We start from the raw sequence: 12,870 nt of genomic DNA, 5'->3' as shown, positions 1-12,870 counted from the left end.
CACAAAGCAGCCTTTACTGAGGTTAACCTTAACTCCCATTCCTTAACACTACACTAAAGTTACCTAAGTCTAAGGTAACCTTAGTGCAATGTTTAAAAGAATGGGAGTCATCCATTTAGGAAGAAACCCATTGATCAGCATGGTAGTTGCATAAAGAAACAAACAATCTTTACATTCATTGATATCTATTAGGGTGGTGGTAAACCCTTGTGGTCTAAGCGTTTGCTCATCACACTGAACTCCCAGGTTCGATTCCCCACATGGGTGCAATGTGTGAAGCCCATTTCTGTTGTCCTCCACCGTGATGTTGCAGGAATATTGCTAAAAGTGGCGTAAAACCATACTCACTCACTCTGTTATTCCCACTGCACACTCCAGTTGTTATTACCGTTAAACAAATTGTTTATGTGAAAGTAACCAATCATTACTCTGCTCAGTGAGTTTTCAGCACACTCCAGTTGTTATTACCGTTAAACCAATTGTTTATGTGAAGGTAACCAATCATTACTCTGCTCAGTGAGTTTTCAGCACACTCCAGCTGTTATTACCGTTAAACCAATTGTTTATGTGAAGGTAACCAATCATTACTCTGCTCAGTGAGTTTTCAGCACACTCCAATGCATGAAATAAAGGTTTTGCAATGAGAGCTGCTACCCCAGCTGACAGAGCCGCAAGAGACTTTTGTGGAGAGAAATTCGTCAGGCGATCTGGTTTAATGCACAGATATTCCTCAATTAACAGTTATAGAATACTTTGTTGCTCTATAGTTCATGCAGTGTTGACACATCTCTGTGATATTGTGATGTGATGATTATATAACATATGCAGGCTGATGATGCGGATATATTATCACAGACAGGGCCAGTGATAACTTAATGGTTTAAACATTTACTTGTCATACCAAAGACCCAAGTTTGATTCACCTCATTGTGTGAAGCCCATATCTGGTGTTGACCCAGGTGACAGTGGCATAAAAACATTTTCTCACTCACTCACTGATTTAGATGGTTGTGTACTTTGTATCAATATTGATAGCTCCCACAGTTAATATGCATTAAAAGTATTGAAGGTTGAATAGGCAAAAGGGGAAATAATGTGCTTCAGGGACTGTGAGACAGACTAGGAGGGCTAGGCCGTGGGGGAAATAATGTGCTTCAGGCACTGTGAGACAGACTAGGAGGGCTAGGCCGTGGGGGAAATAATGTGCTTCAGGGACTGTGAGACAGACTAGGAGGGCTAGGCCGTGGGGGAAATAATGTGCTTCAGGCACTGTGAGACAGACTAGGAGGGCTAGGCCGTGGGGGAAATAATGTGGTTCAAGTCAGACATCTCATCTTCAGTTTCTTCTGTGTCCTTCATTATCAGTGAGATGGTTCCATGTTTGGCTGAAGCCTTGACATGTTGCCATAGTTACTATATAAATAATCAGATGGGAAATTTGAGCAGAGACTAGGTTGTGCAATCTCTGGAGGAAAATAAACTAGTGTAGGAAGGCACTGTGCATGGATAAAAATTCAAGGAGAAATGTATTTTTATTTATGCAAGTAGCAATTTCACAGTTTACGTTACATGTTTCTGAATAATATACATACACATGTATTTACATTAGGGAGCAGGTTCCGTGTGTTTACGGCTTGCTTCATTTCCCACCAAGGAATCACTTTCAACATGGCTTAGTAAACAATTGGAACAGAACAAAGCACTTCCTGTATTTTCTTACTTGTTAGAATGATAGCGTAGGCTTGTCTAGAGAGACAGTAATCTGTTTGTGTTGAAATATTACACTTTGTTTGTGTAATGTTCAGGAAATAGCTCTTCTACTCTGAAAAGTATCGCTTCCTGGTAGGTTTAATGATTTAAAGAGTAGAAGGCCACATAGGGTAAACATCGTGTTTGGCGGCACTTTATAAATCAATCAATAGTCAATCAATTTCCCTACCACATCAACCTAACTTCACAGCAGTCTGCTAACCTGTGGCTAGTAAAAGTCCATTGGCCCACTAGTCCATGGCTAGTAAAAATCAGTTCAGGCCAGTAAATTTCCACAGTCACTGGCCCGACTGGTTAGTGAATTTTCATGGGGTCATTTTGTAAAATATATCACTCTCTCTGACTTATTAAGTTCTGATACAGTTTTATATCATGCAAGATTATGTATTGATGAACATTTTCATCATACTAGCGTTTTAATGATGAACCTGTGTCTACATTCAAATTTCAGGCTAGTGAATTATTTTGAGAGCAATTAACTTTTCCCGCATAGCCAGCCTGACTGACAAGCAAATTTTGGAAATAATTTTGCTCACTGTTTTACAACCAAGACTCCTCTAGCAGTTACAGGATCTCAGTATGTCAAATTAACAGATGCTGAAAGTATGCTCAACAGATTGTCATGATTCTTTCAGATTGGTGTGATCTTCTCTCTGTGTTCGGTACCTATTGCAGAATCATTACATTACTTCCTCGCTGGAGGGTGACAAGTGAATGAGGCATTGGCAATTTGATCATTCCTATATCTATATAGTCTCTGAAATGAAAATATTTATGAAATATATTTTAGGTGAGAATTAACCTTTTACGAATAGGTTGAATTGCCATCATAAAACACAGAGAGAGAGAGGCTGTGTAACTGATAACTTAGGATGTAGTAAAACAATGTAAAAACTGACTGTTGTGTGTCTGTGTCTGTGTGGAGAAGGAAGGGGGCGCTGTCTAAAACTACATTTTGAAATAATTTTACATTTTTTGTCTATAGAAAAGACTGGATTTTTTAATTTTTTGAGTAGGGACATTTTTTTTCTTTCTGATGCAAAATTACAACCAATGGATCCATAAACCAAAAATAGTTGGTCTGGCCTTTGGAATTTTTCAAATTTTTGGTTTCATTTCTGCATGTGAGGTTGGGCAGTATATATCTTTCATTTGATAACTCAGCTGTCATGAGTTCATTGCTTTATGCTGAGAGAACAGAGAGGAGATAGAGGTTGGTATGTGGTTAACTGTTGCCTTGTTGTTTCAGATGGATACGAGAGCCAGGTGGTGTGTCAGGGAGAACAGATGGTGCTATGGTGCAAGAGGTCCACACGGGTCGCAATCTACTCTGCCATGTTTGGTCGTACACCTAACGGAACCAATGTCTGTGAATACAGTGGTTCAAGACACATAGGTACGCTTCTCTAACTCGTACATACACTTGCCAAGAATAGCATGCAATGATTATCCCACCCCTACTCAACCCAGCCTCACACTCACACACACAGACCCACACAGACTCCCATGAAGGTCTGGGGTAGAGTAGGACTCCAGCAACCCATGCTTGCCAAAAAGGTGACTAAGCTTGTCGTAAGAGGTGACTAACGGGATTGTTCGCTCAGACTTGCTGACTTGGTTGGGACATGTCATCAGTTCCTATTTGTGCAGATCGATGCTCATGCTGTTGATCACAGGATTGTCTGGTCCAGACTCGATTATTTACAGACTGCCACCATATAGCTGGAATATTGCTGAGTGCAGCATAAAACTAAACTCACTCACTTACTCATCTACCAAGATTGGGTTGTGAAGCCAGCTAAATCTGCTGACACATGTCATCGTATCCCAGTTGTATAGATTCTGTTCATGATGTTGATCACTGGATTGTATGGTCCAGACTCAAATAGTTACAAATCAATGACATATAGGTGGAATATCGCTGAGTGATGCATTAAGCAACAAATCAACCAACTTATCTAAACCTTCTAAACCCACGCTCTTGCTCACCCTATCACTTATATATATCTCCTTCTTGACTCTCCTTCAAACTTACCTACCCTTTTCTGAACCCTCCCTCGCTCTCACCCAAACACTTACCTACCTACCTCCCTCTTGACTCTCCTCAAATTTACCTACCCTCTCTGAACCCTCCCTCGCTCTCACCCTATCACTTACCTACCTCCTTGACACTCCCTCAAACTTACTTACCCTCTTTGAACTCTCCCTCACTCTCACCCTATCTCTTACCTACCTCCTTCTTGACACTCCCTCAAACTTACTTACCCTTTCTGAACCCTCCCTCGCTCTCACCCAAACACTTACCTACCTCCTTCTTGACACTCCCTCAAATGTACCTGCCCTCTGAGAACTCTTCACTTTCACCCTATCTCTTACCTATCTCCTTCTTGACACTCCCTCAACCTTACCTACCCTTTCTGAACCCTCCCTCGCTCTCACCCAAACACGTACCTATCTCCTTCTTGACACTCCCTCAAACTTACCAACCCTCTGTGAACCCTCCTTCACCCTCACCCTAACATTTACCTAACCTCCATATAAACCTGAAGTGTGCTTCTCAATATATACTAGGTGATCTGTTGTTTTCCCAGAATAACCACATTTGAGGTTTTTGTTTTGGAGGGACAGGTTTTACTTTTAGCTAGAAAGACCTCTTCCCTGGTTTTACTTTTCCTAACTTTATATCTTTGAAATCAATTGAAAAATATCGTTCAAGATTAAGCTCTTAATGCAAATGTTTTCCCAAGCAGGATTAGAGCCATACACCTCAGACTCATAAGCAGACGCTCTACCGCACGGCCACAATGAATGTGGGGTTAAATTATCTACTTACAGTCACTGTCATTAAATTGATTTTATGTGCGCTAAAGTTATTGTTATGTAGCTTCATTAAATGATCGTAGATTGTAATTACCCGTCATTTACTGTATATATGTCAGAGAAAACACTTCTCCTCGATTTGGTATTACATTGTCTACCAAAACCTCTGGAGCGTGTATTCTCCTATACTTCTTGACACTACCTCAAACTTACCTACACCCTCTGTGAACTCTCCCTCACCCTCACCCTAACAGTTACCTAACCCCTTCTTGACGCTCCTTCAAACTTACCTACACCCCTGAACCCTCCCTTGCTCTCACCCTAACACTTACCTACCTCTTGCTTGACTCTCTTTTAAACTTACCTACACCTTCTGTGAACCTTGCCTATGCTCACCCTAACACTTACTTTCCTCCTTCCTTACTCTCCCTCAAACTTACACCCCTGAACCCACCTCTGTACCCTTACATTTACCTACTCCTTCTTCAACTCACCCCCAACACATCTGATTCCTCAGTGTCAGCGATTATCTCACTACCAGCATATAGTCACTAGGCACACAAATCTACATTTTGTCGGACCAGTAAATATAAAAACAATGCCAGTACTGCAACAACACAGTGAAGTGACATTTAACACCATTGCCAAATCAAATGTCAACTGTCACCAAAATACCACTTGCTCTGATTAAAGGAAGCAATCATATGAATAATAGATGACAAATATCCATGTTTTATTTGTAATAACCTAGTCTATGACATCCTCACTGGCAACAGAGGCTAACAATCTGTCTGTAGTGGTGAATGATGAGAAACTAGAGGGGGAAGGTGGTTGTTGAGTCACAACACATGTTCTTACACATGTTCTCTCTTAAGCATCTCTTAAGCAACACATGCTCACCAATCGTCATGATGCTATCAAATCGTGGTGACTGTAAGAACCTGGTACTAATTATACATGTTCGGGCTGATCTCTCAATCAAGGGAGGTCACAAAATCTTGTATTTTAGTCCTACGAAAAAAGAATTGTTATTTGTTGTTTTTTTTGTTGGAGTATTGAAAACATGAGACTAAAGGTATTTTTTTCAAAATGAATGAAAACATCTTTGAGGTTAAGAGGAAATTGTAAGTATTTGGCAGCCTAAACTGACATAAATTTTGATCATGTTGGAACATTAGCTCAACTGAGAGTGTTCTTGCCTTATAGCCAGTACAGATTATGTTCTATCCATGGTTTAAGTGTGCCTGATCTACCACTAACAGTATGTAGTTTGGAAATGTACAAAATATTTACTTCTAGTCTTCCACAAATGTGTCTAAATTACCTTGTGGATTTTCAAACAAAGTTTATGAAATATATGAGCAGACAGACACTTTTAGGTTATTTTGATCAGACAAATGAATAGCATCAAGCAAATTCTTGTTTTCATTTACTCATCATGGCCAAACAAATATCTGGAAGAGTGTGTGAATTGTATATATGATGGGAAGGCTGACAAGGGTCAGGCAGTATGATCTTTCCAACATGATTTCAATCTGCTATACAAAAGATTGTTTTGCATTGTAACTGCCCTTGTTTAAATGGATCACATATATCTATATGATGGATCTGTGTTGATGTTTCAGACTGCCAGGCGCGGAACACTGTGGAGGCAGTCCGAAACAAGTGTCATGGCCGCAAGCAGTGTGTTCTGGAGGCGGAAGAGTACGTCTTTGGAAACCCTTGTGAAGAAAGCGTTAATAAATATTTAAACGTAACCTATACATGCGGTGAGTGAAACTGAACCATCAGGTGTTTTGTACATTACAATCTGTTTGCAGTGAAAATGTACCAGTGAATTTCACTTTAAACAAAAAAGTAAATTAAATAAAATGAAAGATTGCGAATCCTCATAATTTTACATTGCCATTTGAACATTTAAACATCAGAATGTTATTCCACTTAGCATAGTGGATTGTTTTGGAACGTAAACCTCTCCCAACACTACTCTATCATCAGTGCATATAAGGGAGAACACAGTTTGTTGGATAACATGACCCCAATACGTGACATTATCAGAGTTTCTATCTTGATCTATGTGAATGTTGGTAGTTGTATATATATTACATATAGCACTGTAGGTACAGTTAAAGGAGCTTTCTAGTATATATTATGTGTGTCTGGCTGTACTTAAAGGAGCCTTGTGATTATGTCCACCCTAGCTACTGTTAAAGGAGCCTTGTGATTACATCCACCCTAGCTATGGTTAAAGGAGCCTTTTGATTGTATCTACACTAGCTACAGTTAAAGGAGCCTTGTGATTACGTCCACTCTAGCTACAGTTAAAGGAGCCTTTTGATTACGTCCACCCTAGCTACAGTTAAAGGAGCCTTTTGATTGTATCCACCCTAGCAACAGTTAAAGGAGCCTTGTGTTTCATTTGTCTACCTGCTGCTGTTTGCCCTTCAAGAACAAAGCAATACATGTATGAGTATGTGGTCTATAGTGAAGAAACCATACTTTTAGAAGATATAGGGAACAACTGATAAATGTTTGACAGTTTAAGGGATGTCATTTATAAACATGTGATATGTGCCTCTTCTCCTGGAGGGTGAGGTAGATATGGGTAATTGACATACTGGTTTATGGAGTTTATGATAGTGGAACAAATTAGGGTTGAAACTGATCCAAGGTGGGCTGTGTAAGGTTTAAGAGATGCTCACAGTATCTCCAGTTGCCAACAGTGATGTCCTTATCTTCTCGCCCAGACCAGCTCTCTTATCCCCCTGCAGTCAGTAAATATTCAGTTTATTGCACATTTGAGTTGTACCAAACCTGTTTGTGAAGTGACTCTTTGATAATGTTACATATTAATACAAAAGCATTGTGCACTAGGAATCCTTGTGATAATGTCCTCTTATGGGTCATTAGTCCTAAGCATGACTTTGGAATGATAAGTGAGAACAGGTCTCTGTAGTACTATGCCTGTCTCCAGGAAGAATAGTGAGATCAGAACTAGGTCCACTATTCTATTATTGTCTCCAAGAACAGTGGTGAGATCAGAAGTAGTTCCATTGTCCTATGATTGTCTCCAAGAACAATGGTGAGATCTGTACTTCCTACAGCAAACTCAGTCATGCAGTTGATATTTCTATTTGCATGAAACTCAGTAGTTGTATCTTTTGAGCTTCTCTGAATACAGATAGTCTCTGAATATATATCATTTTGATAGTAGCAAATAAACCCATTTAGATTGAAAACAAACCCCAGGGAGACCCATAACCTGGAGAAATCAAGACTCACTTCCTTTAGGGTGTTAGCATTGCAGGGAGGGCTATGCTGTATGGAGTATAATACGGTTCAGGGACTGTGAGACAGAATAACCTTCTCCTCTTGAGAGCTTTCTTTCATGAGTTACCACATGTCCTAATTCCCTTGTCCTATGATTCTCTCTTAGAAGAGTAGTGAGATCAAGACTGGTTCCTTTGTCCTACTAGTGCACCCTACTACAGCAAACTCATACATACACTTGATATTCCTATTTGCCTGAAAACACAGTAGTTTTTATCTCTAGACCTTTTCTTTGTAAGAATATCCTTTCATTTGTTACAAGTCCTGTAGTAATCGCTACATAGAATGGGATCTGCTGTGTAGGAAGGAGATGAACTTCAACATGTTGTTGTGTAACACTAAGCTGCTTCCTGCTCTCCCCAGACATAAGCTCACACTCAACCTGACACCTTGACCTGTTCACACAGAGGACTTATCCTCCTCCCATTAAAAGTCACCCACTTGATGTGGGTCTCCGTGGGTTCATGCATGTGATTAGAAATAACTCTGGTCTCTTATTTGCTGAAGGTGTTAAAATTCTGAAGACCCTTGATACTGTGCTAGAACGTAATCAGCTTTGTTGAGTCTGATAAATGGTTTATCTTGTGGGTTTGGGTTTAATATTTCATGGATTTAAGCTAGGAGGATCTGCATGTTGGTATAGCCTGCTTTACATGCCAGTGAATCAATGGTTTTATTAATGACAAGCACATTCTACACTGCCAGCTGATGACGTCTTTGGTTGTAGGCAGCTGAAGCCAAAGCGTCAAATGTGAGAATTTATATTTGATATTTGAGCACTACAAAATGTCCTCAGTGCAGCTGCATATCCTCTTCCAGATGACATCACTGACAAGTTAACCATGCCCAGATGACAATACTGACCGCTGACCTCTGCCTGATGACATCACTCACAGTTGACCATGCCCAGATTAGATCACTTATAGTTGACTAATAATGCCCATATAACATCACTTACAGTTGACCACTGCCGGATGACATCACTGACAGTTGACCATGCCCAGATGACATCAGTGACAAGTTAACCATGCCCAGATGACATCACTGACAGTTGATCACTCTCAGATGACAATACTGACAGTTGACAGCTTTCTGCAATGTGAATCTAAGTTCTTGATGCAGTTGAGTTTCATGACTCACATAATGAGGAAATCACAGTTAACCTTCACCATCCATCAGAAAGTGCTTGTGATATTTGATTTTTACACATCATTGATGTAAATGTTAAAAGTAACATCTGAATGGAGAAGGCAGTGTATCCCATGACCTTTTTCAACCCGATGTACAGCCTGGGTTAGTTTTTTTCCATACAAATGTCAGCCAACTTCAACATAGTGACTTTTGTCATAGGTGGTGGATGATTGTAGAGTGTAGGAGTTAGTGAGTGAATAATGACAATATGTCAGGAGTTCGCTATCTGTGCATTGTTGTGCGACTGACTTTTTATAAGTCTATGACATCAACACTTCTCTCTTTGGTTGCATTTTTGAAGTTGGAAAGTTTCTATCCATAAAGTTTCATACATTCATACAAGACATTCACACAACATAGTCCTCAACACACACGCTCATACAAGACATTCACACAACAACATAGACCTCAACACACACACTCATACAAGACATTCACACAACAAAACCTCAACACACCCATTAATACCAAACATTCACACAACAGCATAGACCTCAACATATACACTCATACAAGACATTCACACAACAACATAGACCTCAATACACACGCTCATACAAGACAGTCACACAACAACATAGACCTCAACACACACACTCATACAAGACATTCACACAACAACATAGACCTCAATACACACACTCATACAAGACATTCACACACCAACATAGACCTCAACACACACACTCATACAAGACATTCACACAACAACATAGACCTCAACACACACACTCATACAAGACATTCACACAACAACATAGACCTCAACACACACACTCATACAAGACATTCACACAACAACATAGTCCTCAACACACACGCTCATACAAGACATTCACACAACAACATAGACCTCAACACACACGCTCATACAAGACATTCACACAACAAAACCTCAACACACCCATTCATACCAAACATTCACACAACAGCATAGACCTCAACACATACACTCATACAAGACATTCACACAACAACATAGACCTCAATACACACGCTCATACAAGACATTCACACAACAACATAGACCTCTACACACACACTCATACAAGACATTCACACAACAACATAGACCTCAACACATACACTCATACAAGACATTCACACACCAACATAGACCTCAACACACACTCATACAAGACATTCACACAACATAGACCTCAATACACACGCTCATACAAGACATTCACACAACAACATAGACCTCAACACACACACTCATACAAGACAGTCACACAACAACATAGACCTCGATACTCACGCTCATACAAGACATTCACACAACAACATAGACCTCAACACACACACACTCATACCAAACATTCACACAACAACATAGACCTCAACACACACACTCATACAAGACATTCATCATCAGCACACCGGTTCCTGACACAGAACCCAGCGATTATGCAGCTGTTCCACCACCACAGCACTTTTGGCAGGTGGAGAACAATTCATGATTGTTGTGCACAGTGATATATGTATCTGCCACAGAAAGACCGCAAGCTATTTATGAGTGACAGGAAAACCCTCATTGGCAACCAGAAATGTTGGAGATTCCATAGACTGCGTATAGCCATATTTCCTGCCACCAGAGGAAGTTATACTGCCACAGGGCCGGATGTCCTTGTGTCACACATGTAATACGGTATATATAGCACTTTGACCGCTGCATCACATACTGGGATATATACAACAGTCACGACAACCACGGGTAACCATTCCTTTTCTTGTGAATTATAATTCGTTTTAAAGATCATATGACACTTCAGCGAAAATGTATATCTTGTATATGATACAACCGGGGTATTGTCATTGTGATTTTGACTGATACGTGATTCCAAAAATTGTCTTAGCCATGAAGTTTGCATGCATGATATTCTGTGGTCACCTTTCAATCTCGTGTGTCAGGAGGCTTAGACTCCAACAATGGCTTATTTGTTTCTGAACTCTTTAGGTCATCATGATTGCCAAATCTTTTTAAAATTGTGTGAAGTCTCCTTTCATGTTGTTTCAGTTAAGTTTCAAGCCTTTCATTCATTCTTTGATAATGAAACAAGATGATCAAATGCTGATCGTTTTTATGTTTGAAATGCTTGGTTAATCTCTCCAATCTTCAAATTATTGATAGGTGATTAGATAATGTATGAGATCTGCCATATATTATATTTGATGTATGTTATATCATCTAGAAACTTCTGATCAGCAAATGAGCTGAGTGTTCTTGTAACCTTGTTATACACGATAGTTAAGTGATTATCCCAGCTGTATCCTCGTAGGGAGGGCTTGAAACGGAGCCGCAATCTATATATGTGAGTGTGACTTTATTGATTGTTAGAGTTAGAAGTGAACTAGGAGAGTTACCATAGCTAGCTGGTACTGAAGCAGCCATATGTTGACTCATCTGCACCGTGCAGTTAATTGCTTTAATTAGGTCAGACTGCTACGATTTGGAATTAATGAGGCAGTCTTGTTCCGGTGCTTGCACCACTGGCATGGTAATAATTGTATTATCTAAGTGTTGCCCGGATAGGAGACAACCACCATTTTGTGCATCTATCATGATGACCGAGCTTGGAACTGAAAAGTGAGTGTTGGGTACGTTTAATATCAATGTGGTATTATTTGTTGTGTGTTGATGTGATGTCTGTTGCCAGCGTGCTTGTGTCTTGTTTTGGGACTCCAATTTAGGAGAAGATCTTGAAGCATTATTAAGGCACTTGTTGTGTGACCACTTGGCGCCATGGAATAGCGTAAACCACATGACTTGATAGCCAGTATTGAGATGCTGACATAGAGTGATTGGAGGCAGTTTTGCAGTCAAGTGTGTGAGGAGGTTCTGTAGAGCCATTGCGGACTTGCCAACGTGGTGTTGAATAGTGGGAACATAGCGGTGGTGGCGTGAGTGAGTAGGGTGTAAGGCTTTGAACAGTGGTTTAGTAATATCAGTGTAGTCAGCAGTGTTGGAGGATTGCCTGAATTAATTTAGGTCTTACACCAAAACAAATCTGTTTCTGAGGATAGAGAAGGGTGGATATGGTTTTGCACTAATATGTTATATTTTGATACAATTTTTTTATGAAATCCTTGAACAGAAGTATAGGTGATGTCAGATTAAGAATCATAATCTGGGATGATTTCAGTTTCATACTTGAGGTCATAGCATCCTGGTTAACATAAGGGATGCAACTCTGGATTGTAAACTGTGGCACCTTAGACACAGACACCGCAATGTTACCTGACAGTTGAGGGATTACAGGGGCCCATTCTCATTTGTCAGTTTGGAAGTGTATATACTGAAATACAATGATGGAACAAAGTTTCTAGATATTTTAAACTGTCTTGAATGGTTTTGAAAAGAACCTGTTTTTCTCAATTCTTTAAGTGACATCATTCTGCAAAACCATGTGCTACCTTGTTAGATTTTGTTTCAGACAGTCATTGTAGCGCACAGTATTCAGAATCACAAGTTTTCACCAACTCTTAACATTGTCTTGTTGTGATATTTATACCTTAACTTATGTTTTGTTTCAGTTCCTAAAAAAATATTTAAGGCAGCTCACCGCAAAGAAAGGAGGCGGCATCACAAGAAAGACAGGAAGAATTCCCTGCGAAGTAGCAGCACAGCGGCTGGCGTGTTCAACGAAAACAGTGAGACATCCACACCAATATACAAGACTTCCAGGAAGGTGATCACAGCCAGACCTGAGCAGGCTTCAGCAGGTACGTCTCAGTAGCAGGTTCACTCAGGTACAC

The 12,870-nt window shown here is 40.0% G+C and overlaps 1 protein-coding gene across 2 annotated transcripts in view; it reads left to right on the top strand.

The window, feature by feature from the left end:
* The window catches only part of LOC137288074 (protein eva-1-like), a 166,999-nt gene that overhangs the window by 149,656 nt on the left and 4,473 nt on the right, over positions 1–12,870 (top strand). For both annotated transcript variants that reach the window (XM_067820448.1, XM_067820449.1), the window contains 3 exons: positions 3,020–3,166; positions 6,216–6,359; positions 12,649–12,837. In XM_067820448.1, the coding sequence (XP_067676549.1) occupies positions 3,020–3,166; positions 6,216–6,359; positions 12,649–12,837 (480 nt within the window). The remainder of the gene's footprint in view (positions 1–3,019; positions 3,167–6,215; positions 6,360–12,648; positions 12,838–12,870) is intronic.

The sequence above is a fragment of the Haliotis asinina genome, chromosome 6 (genome assembly GCF_037392515.1).
Source record: "Haliotis asinina isolate JCU_RB_2024 chromosome 6, JCU_Hal_asi_v2, whole genome shotgun sequence".
Lineage (NCBI taxonomy): Eukaryota > Metazoa > Mollusca > Gastropoda > Lepetellida > Haliotidae > Haliotis > Haliotis asinina.
This window is presented reverse-complemented; position numbering and strand designations above follow the sequence as displayed.